Raw genomic sequence first — 24,238 nt, 5'->3', positions numbered from 1 at the left:
TCAAAAGAAAGAACAAAGAAAATTGTTGACAAGAGAAAATTGCAACCAACGGAGACCCAGTGTTAGGGAAGAGGAAAGGGGAGTAGTAGCGATTGCATACCTGATAACCGGTATGTTTTTGCCGTACAAAGTACGTTTATTATGCATTTTAAGACGTGTACAACGTACAAGAAAATCTGTACGGAAAAACGCAAATTTGTCAATTATGGGTACCATCCGGTAAACACCGACTATCACGAAACGGCAAATAAATCAAGTCAAACAAGTTCGCCGCGGTAGCCTCTATCTCTGTATCGTTTTTTTTTTTCATTTTCGTTGGTTTGATGCTACTGTGCGCATGCATCTGCCACCTGGGGATTTCCAATCATGCACCATTCCGAAAAAAATAATATGGTGTAAGATTATTTTGTATTTGTAAGGGAAAATACGACAGTTTGTACAGGCATGGAACCGTGGAGGTTGACAGGTATGTGATTGGAAGTGGGGTTGGTGGGTGTTTGGATCCCTTAACCACTAGGTTTCGTAGGGGCACCAATTCCTGTGGTGTGTCTTGGGTAAGTACAGCGAGGTGGCGCCCATCCCTCTCAAGGCCAACATATGTTTCCACCCGGTGTCGAACCAATAAACCTGAGGCGTGTTCAGGAGAGTAATCAGACATGTAGTCGCTTGTTAATCGCTTGCCGCGCACTGCTGAACGTTTTGTAATCGCTCACTGTGATTGCCTTACTGATCCAAAATGGCCGACGACAGTACAATGGATTTCGTTCTACAGCTTGCTTTGAGCGAGTTGGCTTATATGAGCGACAGTTCGCATATTGACACAGTTAAGGTTATCCTAAACGCAGTGGAAGGGTCATACCTGTCTTGCATTGTTCACAAACATTACCAGGCAATGTAAGACGATATATTACATCTCCAACAGCACTCGTCAGGGTGAGATCCTCCATCTTCTGCACTGTCGACGCCATGTTGGAAATCAAAGTAAGCGGTCTTTCTCCCGTGATTACTCGGGCACGCGAGCGCTCAATAATCACTGGCCGTTCAGAAGCTAGCGATAGCTCGCGATAGCAATCACTCACTCTCCTGAACACGCCTCTTGTTTTAAGGTGGCTACTCATTTCAAATGATCACAAAGTACTTCATAGTGTGTCAGATGGATATCTATACTCAGCACCAAGATAGTTTGTTGTAGAATCTTTCCCTGCGTACTTTGGTCGGATGGGGGTGTGATTGGGATGTACCAGTGGAATGTATATAGATAATATGAAAAAAAGTACTGTTTTCTCACATTTTGTTTGTTTTTGGGATTTGGGTATCCCTTTAAGATTCGTTCGGCGCCATTTTGGCGCTGTGTCGTCGAACTAAACGCAACAAGGGCGATCCTGCTTAGAGCCACAATGGCACAGTTTCCTTTTTCACCAGAGAGCCAATTAAACGCTTGACTGTTTTTGTAACTCCAATCAAAACACAGGATCTTTTCATGTGCCCAATCAAAATCCTGTTGGAACAAGGCGGAGATTTCTCTGGTCGCAGTGGATTCCGGGTTGGGAAAAAAACTCGTCAAAGTGGGAGTTGACAGCTCGTTTTGTTTTTGTACTTTATCTTGTTTATAGTTGTCTATACTGAACGTGCAGCTATGCCTGGAATAGAGAAGCTACCGATCGAAGAAACGCTAGAAGACAGCCCACAGGTTATGACAAATAAAGCAGTTCTGTCTTGAGAATAATTGTTCCAATAAGCTAGCATTAGCTGCTCGCTCGCTGATATCCTATGCTATCAAAAATGTTTGTCAACAGCTAGCCGCATGCTAACTGAAACTCTGGTCGACTGTAGTGAGATATAAGGCTGAATCAAAATTGGCCCAACTGACACATCAGCTGATGGATGTTTTCCAGTGTGTTTTGGGGGAGGCGTCTCCTTTGGACATCGAGCCTAATTGCTTTATTCTGTTTTGCCCAGCAGTTATTAGCTTATTGCCGTCATCGTGTTTTAATGGGAAGATCACCCCGTTCTTATTGTTGTTGTTAAACAGGAAACCGTTGACAGACGAACATCTAAAGTACAGGACGTGGCTACTCGGCGATGTCCTGAATTACCTTGTCTGGCGTCACAGGACGAACACTTCCTGCTTTGAATTTTCACTAATTTGTGTAAAGTTATTTTTTACCGATTATTTGATGTGCACCCTATGGTCCATGCTGTATATACCACTTTCGAGTCTACTTCAGCATCGGATTACCACAGGAAGAGCGCGCATTGTTGACCCAAAACGGCGAGTGTAGCAGTACGAGTTTAAATGGAGCGAGAGAAGATTTGAATGTTGAGTTGCGTTTTAGAGTCACAATTTACAAAAACAACATGCCCAGCTCTTGTGCGTACGTGTGCACAAATCACAATTTTAAGGAACACAATTTTTTAGAATTCCCAGAGAAACGGGCTTTTTCATCAGCAAAGTAGGAGCCTGTGGCTACAAGCCATTAAAATAACTGACTGGACCGAGGACATTAGCCATGTCTGATTTTGCATTGTCCATTTTATAGCTGGTAAGCTATCGTGGTGATCTCGTTTACATTTTCCTTAAATGCGGAATGCCTCAGTAAGTGTAAGTAATATAACTGTCAGGGAAATTATTGGTGTGTGCTGCCAATGTCTACTATAAACTAATTTTGCTACTACTGGTGCTAGTTTGTAATTATTTTATAACATTAATAATAACAATAATAATAACGACAACAATTATAACACTATTATTAGTAATTCAATCATACATTTGATGTTGTTATCATTGTTATAATCGATTCTACCAAAACAATATATTTACAGTGGGTGCAAGCCAAGGAAAGTCAATTCTTCTAAAGTTTAACTTGTGTGTATACTAAGCTATTGTAAATATGAACTGGTTATCTGACCCACCTTTTTTCATCCGTTTAACTTGAGGACATAAAAAGGTGTTTTACCTGTTAATTACGCAATTTTGACCTGCATTGTATTCGAGGCGAATAAGTCACACACACAAAAGCTCCTCAAAGTGGCTCGTACAATCTTGTAGTGCTGATCAGAATAACTTGTTTTTTTTTGTTTGTTTTTTTACTTTGATCACTGAAATAAAGTCGCTATCATGCTGCTTGCACATACTTTGTGCTCATTTGAAATGTAACTATCGACGATTCCCGATCTTTTTCTGTCAATCAGCTGGTATAAACTGACATGTATTCCGACGATGTGCCTTAACAATACACGTGCAGCTAGGCTACGAACACAAAAAGAGGTCTGTCGTATAAAATGGATGGTGTTTGGATGTTGTTACAAGGAAATAATACATTATTAATAGGATGGGTGCAAAGATTTTGTTTGAAATAACAACTTTATGTACTTCTTGAAATAAACAAACTATTCAATTTTTCAGACGCGGTCTCTGCTGGGAGTTTTTGAAGAAGACACAGCAGTCATGTCCAACTACTGCACAAAGCTTTATCAGGCCATGAACCGGATATATGATGCCCAGGTGCAAACATTCACATGGACACAAAAGTGCCCATTTAAGAAATATACAGGGACTAATGAAAATGAAAATCCTTTTTTATTTTTTTCCAGAATGAGCTCAGCGCTGCAACACATCTCACCTCAAAACTACTAAGAGAGTATGATAAACAGGTTTGTAACACTAATTTTATTCCACATTATATCTCTATCACATTTTGGCTTTACAAAATGACCCACTGTATCCAAAAAGAGTCAAAGTGTTGGTATCAATTGAAGCAAACCATTTTTGGGTTAATCTCGCTGAAGCAGCATGTGGTTTGCTCTCTCCGAAAGCAATAACCCAGTTTGGACTTTGTAGCGATTTCCTCTAGGGCGCGATGATGAAGTAATGAGCTCTACCCTCCAGCAGTTTGCAAAAGTCATTGATGAGGTGAATGTGAACAGTTTTTTTTGTCAATTCTTGATTCTTATCACGACTAAGCTTAATTTTTGCTGATGTTTTTTTTTTTAAACAGCTGAGCTCCTGCCACGCTGTCTTGTCGACTCAACTAGCAGATGCCATGATGTTCCCTATTTCCCAGTTTAAAGAGAGAGACCTCAAAGGTATTTTCATGTTTAAACACAAAGTTTCACAAGTAAGACATAAAACATTGTATTGTTGTGGGTGTGTGTGCCTGCAGAGATCCTAACTCTGAAGGAAGTTTTCCAAATATCCAGTGATGGTAAGTTTTTAACAAATTAAAAAAACTTTACATTTGCAATTATACCACAAATAATAATCCCATGTTAAAAAGAGCAACCAGTTCAGGGTGTGCCCAGCCCACTGCCCAAAGTTGGCTGGGATGGGCTTTTACAACCCCGCCCTCTACTGAGGATAAGCGGTGCAGATAATGGATGGATGTTAGAAATTGACAAAAGAAATATTGAAACAATTTCAAACTTTTTAAAAGTACTGTATTTTCCAGACTATAATGTGCACCTAAGAACCCCAAAGTACAAAAAGTTAAACGTGTGCCTTATAACCCTGTGTGCCGTATACACCACAGTACACGGTCAATAAGACTGGAAATGCAACCAATATACAAGACATAAACCCATACAGTATTTATATGTGTGTGTTACTACTTCAGGTTTTACGGTCCACCACCGTATCGCTGACCCAAATCACAATACATTGTATGCAACAGGATTCAAAACCCGAGTAGTGGCGGTAAAGGTGCCAACACTTTACCTCCAGACCACTAGTGGTACAAATAGCAGAGGAATAGGCAGTAGAACTTCTCATTATCTCACTATTTTTGCACACTGTGCCAGAAACACTTTGCATAATGCACATTTTCCTGCATTCTGGTTAAACAGTCTCCTCATTTTGAATATGTGTACGTATGTAAAATAGCTTTTTTCGTACGTATAAGTATTAAATGGCAACTTTATCGATATACAGGTGAGGAAATTGGAGGCTTTTTAACCTATCGGAATGCACAACAAAATGCACTGTGCAAATCAGTGTTTCTGGGACCGCCAGTTTAAAAGGTTTGACAAGAGAAGCGCTAATGCCTTTTTGTATGTCATCTGTTTTACTGATGGTCTAGTTTTAAAATGTCAGTGCCTTCACCTCACCGCGGCGATTCAGTTTTGAAGCTCATTGCATACAATGTCTTGCGGGCAACATTAACCACGGTCTCTTATCGACAGATCAAACATTGCACTAATATATACCATAAGTGTATAAATAATGGCTATACACAAATAAACAAGGTACCTATTACAATAGCTCAATTGACTGCGCCTTATATTCCGGTGCGGCTAATGTGTGAAAAACATACGACAAGACTATTTTTTTGGTGCGCGCTTTTTAATACCGTGTGCCTTACGCTTTCAGCCAAGAAATAGTAGTCAAGTTAAGTAGTTCACAAGGACCAAAAACATCTGTAAAAATTTTCGGCACAAATTTGTTTTAATAGATGTCCGCAAAACCTTGATAGTTTTAACCTGTTGAATTTTCAGATCATGACACTGCCATCAACAGATACAGCCGCCTGTCCAAGAGGAAGGACAATGATAAGGTAAGCTCATAAAATACTCAAAGGCCATACCATGGTGGATTTGAAGGTATTTTTACAATGTGTTGCAGATGCGCGCTGAGGCAGTGGAAGACGTGTACACATCCCGCAAAAAACAGCACCAAACCATGATGCATTACTTCTGCTCCCTTAACACCTTGCAGTACAAGAAGAAAACAGCACTGCTGGAACCTTTGCTCGGATACATGCAGGCTCAAGTGTGCAGGACAGACATGTTGGCAGGCAAATGCTATAAATGGTTTAGTTGCTCATTGCTATTTTGTCACTGTTCATCTGCAGATCAGCTTCTTTAAGCTGGGCTCGGAAAATCTCAGCCAGCAGTGGGAGGACTTCCTGGCCACCATTGGGACCAGCGTCCAGAAGTAAGTAACTTCTCCAGTTGGTTTTGTCCCAATATATATGAGGACATTTGCTCAAGGGAATGTCGCACATCAATTCATACTTGGTTAGACTTAAGGTTAGGGTTACAATTCTGAACACAATACTTAAGATATTAAGAATGGAAACATTATATGTGCGTGTTTGTACACATACATAAACAGTAAACAACTGATTATTGCGAGGATAGCGGTCTAAAAATCCAAGAGATAAAAACCGTTCCTCATTTTGAACTATTATACGATTAAACATATTGTATTAAACATTGAAATTAATGAAGGAACCCTTTTCATGGACCCAACTATTCTTTTAACATATACAATCACTTTATGCTGGAAACATTTATTTACTACCAATACCTACGCTATTAAGGACTGTTTAGTCAATCAAAATGCTAAAACGTTAGTCGGGATGATTGAAATATACATGTGTTTGCAACAGTGTGCGTCGTGAGATGGAGGAAGAAGTGGGCCACATGCAAATGACCATTGAAGAGATGGAGAGATCTTGTGACCCGCTTTATGCGCCCTGCGACCCGGACCCGCTCCACTCGCCTGTGTGTCGTACCCTCACCCAAAAGCAGGGATACCTCTATGTTCGCAAGTAAGGACCCAAATGCAAGCAAGACTGGTGTGTGCGTAGTGACTTAAAAGCAGTGCTGGGTGTGTTACTGAAAAAACAGGAATTAGTTACAGTTACTATTTACTTAATGTAAAATTTAGTTACGCCCAGAGATTACAAACACCAAAAAGTAGCACGTTACTCTGAAAGTAACTATATAGTTACAAATCACCATATATACTCACATAGAAGCTGACCCCATAAACCTCTTTTAAAAAGCCATATACTTGTAATGAAATAAATACAAGGAAAACATGTGCACCAACCTCTGGAAGCAGTGAACACTTTACATTATTAGGCTTGTGCAATCTTAAACACTTGCAAACAATTCGCTAACACACTCCATATTCATTCTGTCACTAGGTTTCAAACCTTTCGAAGATCTCCTTCTTCATTTCTGGGTTGCGTCCAAGATGTGTATTGCAAAAATAATTGTAAAAATAAAAAGACCAAAATTTAGCACACTTTTTACCCTAAATTCTGTACTCACGTTTTCCCTATCAATTTTCCCGTTTATTGGTTGTTTCTGTATAACCTACGACCTCCTGCCCAAGCACTGCTTACCATTTTCTACTGTTGACACATAACCAAATGCGCGCATTTAAGCTGAGCACCTGATATCAGTATTTTATTTTGTAGATGTAAATTCTGCTTAGAATATCACCATGAGAAGAAATTCAGCGTCCCCATACTATATGCTTGAGACCGCACCTCCCGTAACTGTATTTAGTGGTACTTTGTAGGCAGATATAAATATGCACACCGTTCAGTGGTGCTGCTGGCGAATCGAGGGTTGTATGTTACTACCTGAATGATGCGTGTGTATTCAGCATTTAAAAAAAAATACTGGGACAACGCAGTAATGCATCAGTAGTAATGTAATGACAGTTGAGTTACAAAATTATGTTTGTAACGTTACAGTTAAGTCAAGTCATGTTTATTTGTATAGCCCTTAATCACAAGGAGTCTCAAAGGGCTGCACAGACCACAGATTATTGCAAACCACAGACTATTATTACACCCTCCCCTGTACTCCTTACCAAGAAAAGTAATTGCATTCCTCTGTAACACGTTTTTTTCCTTATTCGAAAATCGTCAAGTCTTTTAAATCAGTAATTCTCCATTAGGAAAATGTAAACCTAGGGTACGTTAAGGCACTCTTAAAGTGTGCTTGGAATTTCCTGCTGAATCAGCTTTTTGAAACTCTTGGTGTTTTGAAATGCCAATTCCTTGTAAAAATGCAGTCGAAGTAGTATTTTTTTTAGTTTTCAAGTCTTGAAGTATTCCAGCAAAATCTTAAGCTCCAACCAGTGCCCCCTATATGCTGAGTATGTACAACTGCGCAAGCTGAAACTGACTTAAAGGATTTCATTGTGAAGAAGTACCCTGTTTCAGTAGTGCAGTGGTGAGGACATTCGCCTAGTACGCGAAAGGTCCCCGGTTCAAGACCGGGTGGAAATATTTGTTGGTTCTGGAGAGCGATGGACGCCACCGTACTGTACTTGCCCAAGACTCACGACAGGAAATTGTTCCTGTACTACACTAGTGTTTAAGGGATCCAACCAACCTAGACCTCAAACTTTTGTGAAATAGTACAGAGAAAAAATTAATTTCTTTTAGTATTTAAAAGTTGTTGTCTGGTCTTTGAACGCACCGCAAGTCCAGTGCAAAATGTTGGTTTGACTCTGTGCTGTGGTTTTTGCCTTTCTTACAACTGAGAATCATCTCCATCTAAATAATTTCTATTTTATCCCAAAAAAAAAGACCCCGCCATTTTTCAATGAATAGTTTAAATTGAAATGGCTTAAAATTGGGGGACCTTGCCACCAAAGACGAAACAAAAGAAATCCCGAAAAAAGATGTTATGTTCTTTATCAATGAACATTAAAAATACCTTCATTTTATAAAATATCCTATGATTGAACAAAAAAACAGCATATACTTAATGCAAAACTTGTTTAAGTGTTTGTTTTTGTGATGCATATACTTAAATGCTAATAAGACCTATCTAGCTTGACATTATGCAAATACTGCTTACATTAGCAACAGTCGTTTTCAAATGCTTTTTCTAATTAGATCATTTTTGACCTGCTATAGTTTTCTAACTACTACCAACATGAACACCTGCTTAGAAAGAAGCAACCTTACTGGGATCATTTTCACATATTTACCTTTCTGTTGAAAATCATTTAAAATAACACATTTTATGTTTGGGAAAAAAATTGAACGGTTTAATTTTAAGGGAAAATATTTTCCACCTATAATACATGCACAGTTAAGTCGGTATCTGATCTTTTACAGTAAGACCGGTTTGGTGTCTTCCTCATGGGAACGTCAATACTTCTTCACACAAGGGGGCAACCTAATGCATCAGGGTCGTGCTGAAGTGGCCGGAGGTCTGGTAACTGACCTAGACAATGCCTCCATCATGGCGGTGGACTGCGACGACCGGCGTTTCTGTTTCCAGGTCACATCCTTCGACGGAAAGAAGTAAGGACCCGTTGACTGGCAATAATTTTGTTTTTTCAGTGTAATTATTCATATTAAAAGGAAATGACATAACAATTACCAAAATATCTCAGAAGAAAATACATTACAACATAAAAAGGATGTGTACGGAATTTGGAACTGTTATACTCGCTCCCCTCGTCTCCTGGCTTTTGTCATCATTGTAGTCACAGTCTGCTCGTTCATGATGCGTGCGCAAATATGTGCATTTCTTAGACACGCTCGAATAAACACTTTTTTCATCTTTCTTGGGATTTGGGTTGGCGTTTGGACTCTACTTAAAGCAGTCTTTTTTTTACTTTCACCATGTTAATACTACCCTAACTAAGAAGAACAAAAAATGTGGGGACGAGAATAACGTCGTTCTTCCGCATTACCTCCCCCCCATACCTCCTTCCTAATGTGTTCCGCCCTGAACAGCTTTACTAAAAGTGAGATAAAAGCAGATAGGCGCAGTGGAAAATGAAGCATAAGGGCTCTTTAAACGCAGTTGGACATTTTTAACACATACTTTATAGGGAAAATATTTTCAACCTTTTATAGGATGCCTCTGAAACGACGCACCTCGCCTTTAATAATGTAATTTAATTGCTTACATATTTTTGCTATTTTGTATCCCCCCATGCTTCAATCATAATAAAAAAAAAAAAGATTTGTGAGAAATTTTATCAAAAAATGTTTTCCTGTTACGTCATCAGAGTCGTGACTCTGCAGGCGGAAAGCAGGAAGGACTGTGAAGAGGTAAGAAATGTCTTTACTCTCTCCTGTTAAAGCTGTTTCTCTCATTGAGTATTGTTGATGTTTTTTGCTCACCAGTGGATCGCCACGATCAACAACATTTCCAGACGTATCTACCTAAGCGAGAATGCAGAGGTAAATTATTTTTTTTAGGTCGGTACGTGTGTGGGAGATGGACTGATTCTGTATGAGTGTGTGTGTAAGGAACTAAGAATATGTCCTTGTGTAAATAAAAAAGAATGCACACAAGTGTGTGAGAAAAAAAAAATACATTCACTGCATAATCAGATTTTACTTACAGGAAGTCGCAGCAAGAGTCAACCAATCAGCTATTGAGGCAGTTACCCCATCTCCATCTTTCCAACAGCGACATGACAGTATGCGGCCGGCCAGGTAAGTTGTACTGTTGTGCAGTTTCTCTCTATTTATTTGTGTGTGAGATCATATTGCATGCACATTTTTAACTGGAACTCTTTCATTATGACAGCAAACCTCGAGTGGCCCGAACTGGCAGCATTAGTTCTGTGGGATCCGAACCGTCGCCTGCCCTCTCCGCCCTCTCATTGGACGCACTGGTTGCCCCAGAAACGCCAATCCAGTTTGACATCATCTCACCCGTCAGTGAGGAAAACGCTGGAAATGGCAAAACCGCATTCCAGGCTGCCAGGTACTATTTTGCTCCCACAAAAACTATTCGGATAATTTCTGGTGGTTTTATGGTTATTGTTGTAGTTATTATCTTTGAATTATAATTGCAATATTTTAAAAAAATGCTGTTAAAAAGCTCTGGTATTTGTGTTGATTGCAAAGCTTAATCACTTTTTGCCCGTTCACTACCATTAACGATTATTGAAGTCATATTTACAGAACTGACCATGTTCACGGTTTGCATTCATTTTAATTATAACATGTTTTTGCCAACAACCTGGGATGCACCGGAATGAAAATGCTGAAGTGAAAACGGAAAACTTGAAATGTTTAACCGAAAAAAAACGAAACTGAAACACCAAAATGGAAAATTAAACAGTTCTGAAAAAAAACATTTTGAACTGACCAGGTTACAGTATAAAATTTTAAGCACCCGACTGGGTTAGCATTAGTTGCTAATTTATTAAATTGTCATAAAATGGCATTCAGGTGTTTGTTTGTTTGTGGCTTCTTATTTAGGCATAGCACAAAAAACATCCATCATAAATGAACTCAAGAATACATCATTTGCACAAAAACGGCTGTACAATACAATTATACAATGCGTCAATATGTGCCCAAAGGAAGTAGGCTAAAGCCGAAGCTTAGTGCTCAAAAACATCTGTCCGACAACAAAGTAATAAAGAAGTAAATCTGCTGAAAAATATTACAGTATATGCAAATAGCACAGGCAGATAGATTCTACTTTAAATCAAGTGACAGGTAATGAAAAAAAGTGTTTTTTAAGGTACTTCTATCCGAGACATTTAGGGTTTTAATGGACAGGAAAGTGAATAGTAACGAGCAGTGTTCCCTCTAAGCTGCGCGCGTTCGCAATTTCGCACTGTTAGCACATTCTCAGCGCACAAGAAAATCTAGCCAGCGCACAAAAATGAGGGCTCAAAATTACTAATTAAGAAGTCAAAGTTACAGTGCATGAAGGTAAAAATACACGGGTTTCCCTGACGTTGTGTCCTAAATGCGGTACTTTGAAGTTGAGTCGAAGGTGAACGAAGTTGAGTAAAGTTAGTAGAGTTTGTCGGGGAACCGGCTTCTTCGGCTCGGCTTACTAAAAGGAACTTTTATACTCTCTGCCCGGGTCCTAAACGGCTCTTCGGGTTGTTTTTGCTTCTTTAATCCCAACATGACCAAATATTATGTAAAATTATGCACAAAATGACTTAAAGGAAGGGGGGGAATAGAACAAAAAAGAAAAAAATACCAAAATGAAAAAGTAGTGAAAAGCTGAGAAAAAAAGAAACAAAAAGAAGGAAAAAAATTAGAAAAAAAGCCAGAAAAAAAGAAAAGAAAGAAATGTAGGAAAAAAGTAAATGGAGAAAAAAAAGAAAAAATTAACAGCTCGGAAAAAAAAAACAATGAGATTTTTTTAAAGGAATTTAAAAAAAGTTGAAAAAAAACAACGGAAAAAAGAAGAAAAAGATTGTGTTGCATTCAAATAATTTCCAATTATATCAAGTGAATCTTGTTGCCAACATTGTACTTCCACTAAAAAATGTGATTAAGTACAGTTCTGTATCGTGCAACCGACTAAATAAGCCCCCAAAAATGTTAGTATTATGCGACAAAATATATCAGGAAATAAAAATAAATGGATATCTTGTGAAAGAATTGTAAGAACAAACGACGTTTGTAGGCCGTACAACCTTTGCAATAGCACATGAGTCAATTCATTCAAAAGAGAAAAATAATTTTGCATTGCCGGATGTCAAGTTTCGCACATGTTTGATAATTAATTATCTTGCCACACTTGGGATTATGGTTGCTCACTGTTGTTTCAAGCGCTGCTCACCGACTTTGTGTGAACGCTCAGACCCGTGGAAATTTAGAGGGAACATTGGTAACAAGAAAACTATGATGATGGTGGTGCCTATTTGGTTTTTATCTTCTAGCACCGCTGTTCCGGGACTCGGGACAAGCAGGAAAAGAGGGAGGGTGGAGCAGGGTGTTGGAGAGTAAATTCATGCTTTTCCTTTTTTGTTAGCGTAGCCTGAAGGTAAAAGTAAAAAAAGTCCTGTTTGAAATACAGTCCAAGCGCCAACCCAAAAAGATTTTAAAAAAGAAGAGTTTATTAGTAGTTTAGGGCTGCTATCATGACTCAAGCCATGGGATGACAGCAGAGAGTAACTAAATTTCAAGTTGCTGACAGCACCTTTATTTAAAGGCAGTTTGAACATTTATTTTTGTGTGTGTGTGTGTGTTTCTTGTATGTGTACCAACAGGCGAAGTAATCCTTTTGGGGAGTCAGGTGACAAAACATTAGAGGAAAGTGAAGGTATGCTACACTCCAAGGGCTCCATTATTATCCGTTTTTCTTCTCCTTAAGTAGCTCAATGTGCATGATCTGTAATCAATTTATATCCTCTCCCTCATATAGATTTTTATTATTTTTAATTGTATGTGTATGTTCATATGTTAGCTCAAAATTGAACCTTGTGGCCTGTAGAGATCCCCTACGAATTTATACAGTCTATCTGTTGTCTTGGGTATTCCAGATTCCATCCTGCACCAGCTCTTCATTGTTCGCTTCCTGGGCTGCATGGAAGTGAAGAGCACAGAATCGCTGGATGTCATTCCAGAGACCATGAGGCAGATACTAGCAGCAAGAGCCATTCACAATATTTTTAGGATGACCGAGTCGCACTTGCTGGTCACCTGTGACTGCCTCAAGTAATACACTTTAAGTATTTTCTACACCTTCCTTGATGAATGCTTTATTCCAAATGTTTAGCTTTTTCTTTAACATCTTGAAACCGGAACCCCACATTAAGTTTTATTTTTGCTTGTTTGATGAAAGATGGGAATAAAAACGTTAGGAATGTTGATTCTGAGCCATTGATTCTTAATCAAGGTCATGCTAGTTGCCTTGTTTTGAAAATATTAGCTTTTCCATTTGTAAAAGCTTTTTTGCCATCTTTTGTTGTCTACATGCAGTCACAAACTTTATTGTGGATACAACTTTATTTGTAAAAAACAATACCCAACTTTCTCCTCAGGCTTATCGACCCACAGACACAAGTGACTCGCCTTAGGGTAAGAAAGTCCACTCTGGTGTACAGTGCATCCGGAAAGTATTCACAGCGCTTCACCTTTTCCACATTTTGTTATGTTACAGCCTCATTCCAAATTGTATTAATTTAATCTCTTATCTCAAAATTCTACACAAAATACTCCATTATGACAATGTGAAAAAGTTTTTTTTTTTTACTTTTTTTGAATTTATTAAAAATAGAAAACTAAGAAATCACATTTACATAAGTATTCACAGCCTTTGCCATGAAGCTCAAAATTGAGCTCAGGTGCATCTTTTTTCCACTGATCATCCTTGAGATCTTTCTACAGCTTAATTGGAGTCCACCTGCAGTAAATTCAGTTGATTGGACATGATTTGGAAAGGCACACACCTGTCTATATAAGGTCCCACAGTTGAGTGTGCATGTCAGAGCACAAACACCAAGCATGTAGACAAAAGAACTGTCTGTAGACCTGCGAGACAGGATTGTCTTGAGGCACAAATCTGGGGAAGGATACAGAAAAAATTTCTGCTGCTTTGAAGGTCCCAATAAGCACAGTGGCCTCCATTATTCGTAAATGGAAGACAATTGGAACCACCAGGACTCCTCCTAGAGCTGGCCGGCCTTCTAAACTGAGCGATCGGGGAAGAAGGGCCTTAGTCAGGGTGGTGACCAAGAACCCGATGGTCACTCTGTCAGAGCTCCAGCGTTCCTCTGTGGAGAGAGGAGAGCCTCCCAGAAGGACAACCATCTCTGCAGCAATCCACCAATCAGGCCTGTATGGTAGAGTGGCCAGACAAAAGCCACTCCTTAGTAAAAGGAACATGGAAGCCTGTCTGGAATTTGCCAAAAAGCACCTGAATGACTCTCAGACCGTGAGAAACAAAATTCTCTGGTCTGATGAGACAAAGATTGAACTCTTTGGTGTGAATGCCAGGCGCCATGTTTGGAGGAAACCAGGCACCGCTCATCACCAGGCCAATACCATCCCTCCAGTGAAGCATGGTGGTGGCAGCATCATGTTTTTCAGCAGCAGGAACTGGCAGACTAGTCAGCATAGAAGGAAAAATGAATGCAGCAATATATAGAGATATCCTGGATGAAAACCTGCTCCAGAGCGCTCTTGACCTCAGGCTGGGGTGAAGGTTCATTTCTCAGCAGGACAACAACCCAAAGCACACAGCCAAGATCTCAAAAGATTGGCTTCAGAACCACTCCGTGAATGTCCTGGAGTGACCCAGCCAGAGTCCAGACTTGAATCCGATCGAACATCTCTGGAGAGATCTGAAAATGGCTGTGCACAAACGTCTCCCATCCAACCTGATTGAGCTTGAGACTTATTGCAAAGAAGAATGGGCAAAACTGCCTAAAGATAGGTGTGCTAAACTTGTGGGATCATATTCAAAAAGACTTGATGCTGTATTTGCTGCCAAAGGTGGATCAACAAAGTATTAAGCAAAGGCTGTGAATACTTATGTAAATGTGATTTCTTAGTTTTCTATTTTTAATAAATTCAAAAAAAACTTTTTCACATTGTCATAATGGAGTATTTTGTGTAGAATTTTGAGTTAAGAGATTAAATTAATACAATTTGGAATGAGGCTGTAACATAACAAAATGTGGAAAAAGTGAAGCGCTGTGAATACTTTCCGGATGCACTGTATGTCACACTTCAACAGCCATTGTCTGGACTGCTTATTGCTATGTATTTGTTTTCGCCATCAGTTTCCATTGTCTAGTGTAGTCCAGTCTTCATCCCATCAGGACAACAAAAGGCTTTTTGGATTCATTCTGCACTCGGCCAGCGGGCATTCGGACGGCAGAGCTGTTTGCTACATCTTGGAGTCCAATGACGACGGCGAGAAGGTTTAGCGCTAGTTCTGTAAAGCAAGTCACACCACTGGAGGAATTAACATGTTTTTCTTCTAAATGAAATACAGCCCCCCCCCCCTCCCGTATTAGAAAGGCGCACTTTCATATTTCTCGCCAGTTAGGGGTTTTTAAGTGTGCCTTACAGTCGAAAAAATACACTGATATACATTTCTTTTATGCACAATGAGGAGAAAAATTGTGCAGTTTGATCACATTGAGTCTCATTAGTTTGTATTCTCTTTTGTTGCACTCGTTTTTGTTTGCACTATTCAATACAGCGAGATCTATTCAAAATTTATTTTAAAATAACTGCAATATTGCGTGAGTATTAATACCCCACTTCCCTTTGTCCACAAATTGTGTTTTTACTGCCCAAACATTAAAGCATATTTAAGATTATATGCACAATTCGCTTAAGTTCTAAAAACACAAAATACATATTTTACATACAAATCTGAACTAATCATCTTAAAAAGAACAACCAATTTATTAATAACGACACTATGAATACCTCTTGTCTTTCAGATATGTGACAGCATTGGCCTAGCCAAGCAGATTGCCCTCCACTCCGTGTTGGTGAGCCTTGTTTACTTTGGTATGATTTTATTTTTATTTGTAACATTCACAGATTCTGCTTATTTTAGGATCGCAAGGCAGAAGAGAAGCGTAAGGAGCAACACAAAGCTAAAGAGAAACGGCAAGAGGAACTCAGCAAGCAGAAACAGATAGAGAAGGTGATCAAAAAAACCTTCATTCAGTAAAAAAATGATTTGAATAACTACCATACCAATGTTAATTATATATATAGGTCCAGAAATTTGTATTTCTTTTACATAGTGACTGGCAACACAATAATTAAAACAAATTAAGTGGTTCATTACTTGCTTGATATGTTTAGGCAGATAGTTACAAAAAGATTAGAAATATCCTCTGATTATAGAGCGCTGTTTTCCTCCAAAAAGTCCCTGCGTGCGTACACCTGACACCAGAAGAGAAATGCTGACTGCAAGTGTCGTCGCACACTGTTGGCGTTAACCACCTGGGTGGTCGGGGCACCACTGACCTGTAGTGTGTCTTGGACAAAAACAGCTCGGCAGTGTCCATCCCTCTCTGGGCCATTTTTTTGGGTAGGGGTTTGCTTCCCAACATGAAACTGATTAGTACTGATTTTATGGTTACCAGTAGCAGAAGAAGCCTCCTGATCTGACTCTGATACAACACCTTCAACTTTATGGTCAAATATGCTATATGCACGACATTGTTTTTGGATGTAAAGTATTTACCTGTTCTTCAAAGAGACAGATCTTGGCATTAAGTGGCTGCGACGTATGTAAATGGTCATGGTCTGCATTTATATAGCACTTTTCAAGTCAATGAAGACCTCCCAAAGCGCTTTACAATGTGGTTCACACTTACTATTTCACACACTCACACACTAATAGGGAGTCAGCCATGCAAGGCGCCTACCTGCTTATTGGGGTCATTAGGGATTCAGCGTCTTGCCCAAGCACATTTCGACATAAAACACCGAGGAGCCGGGAATCGAACTTGCGTGTGCCAATACAGATTCTACATCCGAAATCACTGGGGAAAAACATCAGGAGTCGGGAACCTATGGCTTGCAGGCCATATGTCTTCATGAGTACATGTAAAACTATTCTCTATGTTCTTTCATTTTTGGCGTGAGCAAGCTTATTGTAGTGCACTCGAAGCTGAAACAATGGTGAAATAATGAGGGTGTGGTCTAGTATATATAGGGCACATTTTTTAACTCCAGTTAAAGTCGAGGTGTTGCACCAACAGGCCCCGTTTTGGCTGTACATCGCTAGGGAATCCTTTATTTAGTAGCTCATCCATGTTTATTGTTGAGACACTTTATGGTGAAAACCCACACAACAAACTATAAACAACTTAAGCAATTATATTGTGTGAGCATTAAGGATGAGCGGAGCTATGCACAGAGCGCAATCACTCCCTTTTGTCTCTTGCACAGTGCTTTATGCGCCGGAAGTAAATACATCAGTATCCACGTTTGCAGAATTTTGTGACATTGTCACAAAATAACTTTGTTTGCATCTTGAAACCATTTTTAAGACAAAAATGACAGTCAAAATGAGCCTTAACACTTTAAAGTAAATGCAGAGTGAGACAAATTTTAAGTGGAACATTTTTATGGGACCCAGACTCTGGCATTCTTCATCTATTATTTCGTAGATTTTTAATAATATGTGCTGTAGAATAAGCCCTCGTCTGCAGAGCAGGTTTAGCGGTTTTGTCGAATTTTGTTTTATACAATATTTTGTGGCTCTCTCAAAAAAAAAACTAAATATTTTGCTTTTATGGCTCTTTGAGTCAAAAAGGTTCCCGACGCATACATGTAAACCTTTTACTTGTTACATGCAATCACACAAAAAGCCTTTTGATGCTGTTGTCCAGGACCTGGAGGAGCAAAGCCGCCTAATCGCCGCTTCCAGCCGTCCCCCCAACTCGGCCAGCGCTGACGGACACTTTGTGGTATTGAACAACAGCCAATCGGAGGACAGTGATGCCGGTGGGGATGAAGGCAAGAAGAAGGACGAATCTGATGCGTAGCTACACGCCTAAAAACGGGTACGAAGCCGATGCACCACCGCCCCACGCTCAGGAACACCCACCCATCCAGGCTGCCTGGGGATGAAAATACTTTTATCACAGACTCTTTTGTCTATTTTTTTTTAAAGCTTTTTTAAATACCCTTTTCAAGCAACAACTATTAGTTTCTGCTCATCATAAACATTTTTTTTTTCTTCACAGGTGAGTCAGACTAATTTTAAAAAGTTCTCGTAGATTATGTTTTGGTGCACCATTGGGAAAATGGTTTGTTTACTTTGTTGCACTATTAAGGCAGAATTCATGTATATTGAGCCAAGGCACATAGTTTAGGTGTGGAAAAAGACCATGGGAGCTCACTGCCAAATAGTGTTACACAAATGAATTGGAGAGAAGCCTTCCATTTGGAGCTTGGCTTTTAGATAATTGGTTGGTTGATTGGATCCCTTAACCATGAGGGTCGTAGGGGCACCATTTCCTGTGGTGTGTCTTGGGCAAGTACAGCCTGGTGGCGCCCATGCCTCTCCAGGCAATACTGACATTTTTTTTCTGGGTGTTTCTTTGGTGCTAATTTTGTGGGATTTCATTGTGATTAAATGAATCTATTACAGCTTCTTGTGGTGCCTTCAAACAATCAGAGTAAATCATTTTTGGGAGGAGTATTGGTTATAATGTTAATTGAAAACATATATATATATATATATATATATATATATATATATATATATATATATATATATATATATATATATTGGCTGGCTGGTCCTGTAAACAGCGAAGCCTTGATTATTTGGACAAATTCTAGTCCAGACCTGATACAATCTGCCATTTAAAACACGATCTGCTCGTGCCTCGTTGGCCTTGGAACATATTCGGGTGCAGTGATAAGTTGGTGTACTGCAAAAAGAAAGAGTATCATTTGAATGTAAACGTATTTGCTTACAAAAAAGATGTTACTTACATAATAACGTAGTCATAATGATTTACTCGCCACAAAAAATACAAAACGTCTAGTTATTTTCATTGTATTGATTTATTTTTCATTAAACCATTAAGTAACTCAAAAGAATTACTATTCTAGGTTACTCAAGCGTTTGAAAACTACTTTGTAATTTGTGTAAATTAATCCTGATAATATTTCTCAAATTGTACAGGTTAATTCTTTTTTTCATTGCCAATGTTTCTGTCCAATGCTGCTCACGTACTGTAGTTCAGTGAATAGAAAAAGATTAAATGCAAATGCATGTATTTGTGGTCAATAATTGAGATTCGAACATATATTTAGATATTAATTAATTCAATTAACATATTTTTGAATGTTTGCATTAGTAAGGTACATGTAGTTTGATTAAATCCATGCTCATGCTGACATGCTAGACGGCAGCGTGTCCCAACAAATACAAAGCACTGAATACACTTTTCCGTGAAAACCAGTTGTACCTCTGTGATCTACTGGTAAATCGTAACCTGTGTAATGAGCATCCCTTATCTTAACGGTTGACGGATCCGTAACCGCCCTCAATCCCTTATGGAAAATGGAAATAAAATGAACAAAATCACAATAAAAATAAATGTGCTCTCCTGTCTATGCCCTTAATATTAACAGCAGACAGAATGTTGCAGTGTGTCCATATTTAAATTGTGAGTTGTCCTCGCAATACATTTAGTTAAACAGCGTGCTGTGAGAATTCCTTATGTACCTTGGCTCAATGAAAGGTGGGAAGACTGATTTCGAAAAATTCATTTAAATGTCTTCTGAAATAATTTTCCCTCTCCCGCATCCTTGAACATTAATTCAAACGATTAAATTAGAAATATCCTCTGATTACAAAGCCTTTTACAATGAGTCATAGGCATTTATATCACTATATTAATTTTGAAACAATGCAGTTTCCTATTCTTTAAAAATAAAAGTTGGTTTTGTGGAGACGTTTCAAACCAGGGGTCCATTTCACAGGGCAGCTTTGACACGGAGTGTTTCAACCCTGAAAATAACACAAATAAGAGTAAACTCGAACATGAGAAAAAGGGGAACTACAGTACCTTGTGAAAGTATTTGCCCCCCTTGAATTTGTTTAACCTTTCGCTGCGTTTCAGGCATCAAAGATATACATATTTTTTTCACCAAGAATCATCAACAGGTGACACACAATTGTGAAGTGGAACAAAATTAGATATTCTATACTTTTTCATCAAATCAAAAACTGCAAAGAGGGGCGGGAAATATTTTTCGGCCCCATTATTTTCAGTGTTGCAACACTATTACAGAGGTTTAGTGATGATCTCTGAATGATTGTTGTTCTAAATGTCTGATAATGAATTAGGAGTATCAGATCACTGCAAAATCTCCCAAGGCCCAGCCTTAACTTTTAATACAAACAAGAAGACGGATGAGAAATGCAGCCAAAAGACCCATGATCACTTTTAATTAACTGCTCATATCTGCAGATAAGGTAGGAGAGACTGTTCAGAGGACAACAGTTTTAAACTGCTGAAATCTGGCTTTTATGGAAGAGTGGCAAAAAGAAAGCCATTTCTCGAAGATATCCAAGTCTCGTTTCATGTTTACTAAGGGACCTCTGAAATACAGTTTAAACATGTAAAAGAAGGTTCTCTGTTTAGATTGAACAAAAAATGAACTTTTTTCCCACAATGCAAAAAACTGTTTGGCATAACACAGCTCATCACTCCAAACATACCTACCTGTTGTTAAACACATTGGTGGCAGCCTCATGGTTTTAGCCTGCTTTTCTTCTGCAGACTCACAGGGGATTTATAAAAATGTTTGGAGCATGAATTGAGGCAAATACAGTAATCATTCTAGAAGAAAACCGGTGCAAGAGTTTAGTCTGCATTGCAAGTGGTAAGTCTGATTCGTTTCCAGTGGGAGTTGGGCTCTGCCAAGTCTGCCTTTTGATTCTGTTCATAACTTTTATGGGCAGAATTTCTAGGCGCAGCCGTTGTGTTGTATGACTCTGGTTCGGAGGCCTAAGCATTGCATCTCTGCTTTTGGCAGATGATGTAGTGCTGTTGGCTTCCTTAAGTCGTGAGCTTCAGCTCTCACTGGAGCCATTCATAGCTGAGTGTGAAGAAGCTGAGATGAAAATAAGCACCTCAAAGTCCGAGACCAGCTGGAAAAGGTCGGCATGCTCTTTCCGGGTTGGGGATGGGATTCCACCCTAAGTGGAAAAGTGCAAATATCTCTGGGTCATGTTAAGGAGCGAGGGTAGGACTGAACGGGAGATTGACAGATTGGTGCAGCGTTTGCTGTCATGCAAAATTGCCAGCGGTCTGTTGTGGTGAAGAAGGAGCTGAGCCGAAATTACAAACTATCGATTTACTGGTTGTTCTACGTTCGTATCCTTACTTATTGTCACGAACTGTGGGTCATGACTGAAAGAACAAGATCCCGGATACAACTGGCTGAAATAAGTTTCGATGCTCCCTTAGAGATTGGGTGAAAAGCTCAATCATCCGGGAGGGACTTAGTGCAGTGCCTCTGCCCCTTCGCATTGAGAGGAGCCTGCAGAGGTGGCTATGCCTCCTGGATGCTTTGTTCCGGGCATGTCTTACCGGCAGGAGGCCCCTAGGACGATCCAGGGCACTCTAGAGAGACTATGACCCTAGGCTTACCTGAGGACACCTCTGGTTCCTGTTGGGCGAGCTGGACTGAGTGACTGGGGAATAGGGCTTCCCTGCTGAGGCAGCTACCCCTGTCACCCGAACCCGGATAAGTGGAAGATAATGGATTGATGGATTCCGGAAGAAAACCTGTTCGAGTCTGCAGAAGACCTGAGACTGGAACGGAGATTTGTTTTCCTAAAGGAAATTAAGAAAAAAAAAAACTGTATAAACGTTGTAATGTTGTGCGTATGTAAACGTATATAATGCACACAATGGTTTTGTAGGTCAGGAGTCAAAAACGCCAGGCACTGCTCTCCTGTTGCCACGGTGACACGTCAAATCTGGGCTCTATAAATCTGTTATCTTAGAGTGCCGTTGAGCTAGGAGAAACTACACTGGTTGATGTTAACTCGTCCAAATCTGTGGTCCTGGAACAGAAAAAAATCTGCGTTATCTCACTCGAGAATTCAATCTTCAGGGTTAGATTTTGGATTTATAGAATCTCTTCTTTGAAATGGACGCCTGGAAGTAGGACGGCTTGTTCATCAAAACCACGCCTCTCTTAAATGAAGCACTCACTGAAATTGCGGTGCATTCAATGACCAGACACGCAATTCAAACTTTCAAATATTCAAAGAAAGAGCTTCTGAGTGTTTGGAAAACAATTCCTTGGTAACAGACATAATGCACTGCTAGCTCTAATTACCCACCAATTGATGGAATCATGACTTCATGTTGTATGAATGGTATTACATGTTACTGATAATATACATTTTGCAAACTAGTGTAAAGGTGTATTGTATCCTTTTTAGTGTCATTTTTGTTACTGACATAAATTCATAAATGAAGATAATTTTGGAGGAAAGGGTCTATGAAGTTTTCCATTCTCATTAGGTAAAATTTAAAACGACCACAAGTAATTGGAAATCATTCACAAATGTGGCCCGTTTTTATTGAAAAAAAATGAGGGAAATGTTTTTCATACGATTGAACATATTTGTTTGCATTACCATTAAGGCAAGCGAGAGAATGTGGTGACACCCTAGTTGAAAAAGCTACATATACAACAACCAAAACAGCTAGAAATCAAGAATGTTAAGTTAGTGTTCTGGAAAATGAATGGAGTGGAATGTTTGCTGATGATCGTCTGGGCGAGTGTTTATTTTGTTGTGAGTTTCTATGTTATTTTGAACCATTGGGCACTTTATTGAAAACATATTGTTGCAATATACATATAGCCTTGTGATCAATGTTTTAAGTTTGTTTCATTTAACAGAATAAAGAAAAGCACAAATGCCATAACACAGGATTGAGTGTTGTTCGCAAATTTTTCCGTACTTTGTAAAATAATACAATAAAAACAATATCAAACATTCTGCATACATGCACTGAAAACATTTTTGGGTGAACTGTACAAAGATGAACCAAAACCTTCATAAGATATTTTTTCTGAACTGAATGACGCACACATAAATCTATAAACATCAAATTCTGAAGACCAGGTGAGTATGACACATGCCAACATTTGGTCAGCGCTAGACTGGGCATTTGATGTTTTCTTGCATAGACAGTAGTACTGCTATATTTGTCAAAGGGACAGTGTGTATCATTTAGCGCCTCCCTGGAGTAAAAACTGAATTCATCAAAAAACAAATTAATATTGATTTACATAATAAGCAAAAATTCATAACGTATCATAAACATGTATTTTTTCAAAGTACTTGTGGGTCGAGAAATTGGCAATTGTTTTACATAGCCTGAGCCTCCCCGTAAAGGGAGCTGACATAATTATCGACCATCTTGCTGCTACAGGTACCATAAAAACTCAAACACTGGTAAAAAAAAAAAAATAAGTAAAATGGTGCGTTTATGTCACTTAATGGCTTCTAAGTTTGTATTCTTGTGCTTCTAAACACTGGTTTTGGTTGCACCACACCATACAGCAACATCGAGTGGTCAAATAATACACACCGTCCCTTTTAATAAAGTGGAGCGTATTCTTATCTTGGCAAAAGTAGCCCATATACGCCCTTTTTCAACATAATCCTTCCAACTTGGTTTCAATGTCCGGATACATAAACAACTTTTTACAAGATAGTTGTTGGAGATTCGCCTGAATTGTAACTGCATCAGGACAATATTGGAATGAAAAACAGTACAATGACATTCGGCTGCACCATATTTCCAAAATGAGTCGAGAAATTAAATCAAATGTCACGTCAAAGAGATTGTGGCCAGAGTAAGAGGAGTCCTTTTTAATGTTTGCTCTGTCGTGGTTTTGCGAGCAGAAAATGTCCTCCTGACCGGGCAGACAGGAGTAACAAACTTTTTTCGTCAGACAAATCTCGTCCTTCCCATTTTGCAAATTCATCGCAGATTAATAATGAATACTAAGTCTGCAAAATCCTGCACTGCTACGTACATTAAGCAACACTAAATTTTCTAAAATGAGGAAAGAATTAAGACAGATGCTGAAATAATTGTGTTGTCTATTTGGTAAATAGAATACACTTGTTTACTCAGATCTCTCCATCCATTATCTGAACCGCTTATCTTCAGTAGGGTCGCGGGGGTGCTGGAGCCCATCTCAGCTATTTTCGGGCAGTGGGCAGGGGACACCCT

General features: G+C 39.1%; 1 protein-coding gene and 1 non-coding gene across 2 annotated transcripts; both read left to right on the top strand.

Annotated features, from left to right (window-relative positions):
* Positions 1 to 1,437: 1,437 nt before the first annotated feature.
* Positions 1,438 to 22,925, top strand: appl1 (adaptor protein, phosphotyrosine interacting with PH domain and leucine zipper 1). Its single transcript, XM_088337627.1, has 22 exons — positions 1,438 to 1,690; positions 3,407 to 3,505; positions 3,595 to 3,654; positions 3,842 to 3,913; positions 3,999 to 4,086; positions 4,164 to 4,205; positions 5,491 to 5,549; positions 5,618 to 5,764; positions 5,847 to 5,929; positions 6,387 to 6,548; positions 8,868 to 9,056; positions 9,773 to 9,815; positions 9,891 to 9,947; positions 10,114 to 10,205; positions 10,300 to 10,479; positions 12,740 to 12,792; positions 13,013 to 13,187; positions 13,514 to 13,550; positions 15,257 to 15,397; positions 15,929 to 15,979; positions 16,048 to 16,137; positions 17,840 to 22,925. The coding sequence occupies exons 1-22, from the start codon at positions 1,637 to 1,639 to the stop codon at positions 17,993 to 17,995; spliced, it is 2,130 nt and encodes a 709-aa protein (XP_088193753.1). The 5' UTR covers positions 1,438 to 1,636; the 3' UTR covers positions 17,996 to 22,925.
* trnat-agu (transfer RNA threonine (anticodon AGU)) lies at positions 7,955 to 8,027 on the top strand. The gene has a single exon. It is a non-coding gene; the product is annotated as a tRNA-Thr (tRNA).
* Positions 22,926 to 24,238: the final 1,313 nt, after the last annotated feature.

Source organism: Urocampus carinirostris, chromosome 6 (genome assembly GCF_059441175.1).
Source record: "Urocampus carinirostris isolate Australia breed hairy pipefish chromosome 6, RoL_Ucar_1.0, whole genome shotgun sequence".
NCBI classification, from domain to species: Eukaryota; Metazoa; Chordata; class Actinopteri; order Syngnathiformes; family Syngnathidae; genus Urocampus; species Urocampus carinirostris.
This window is presented reverse-complemented; position numbering and strand designations above follow the sequence as displayed.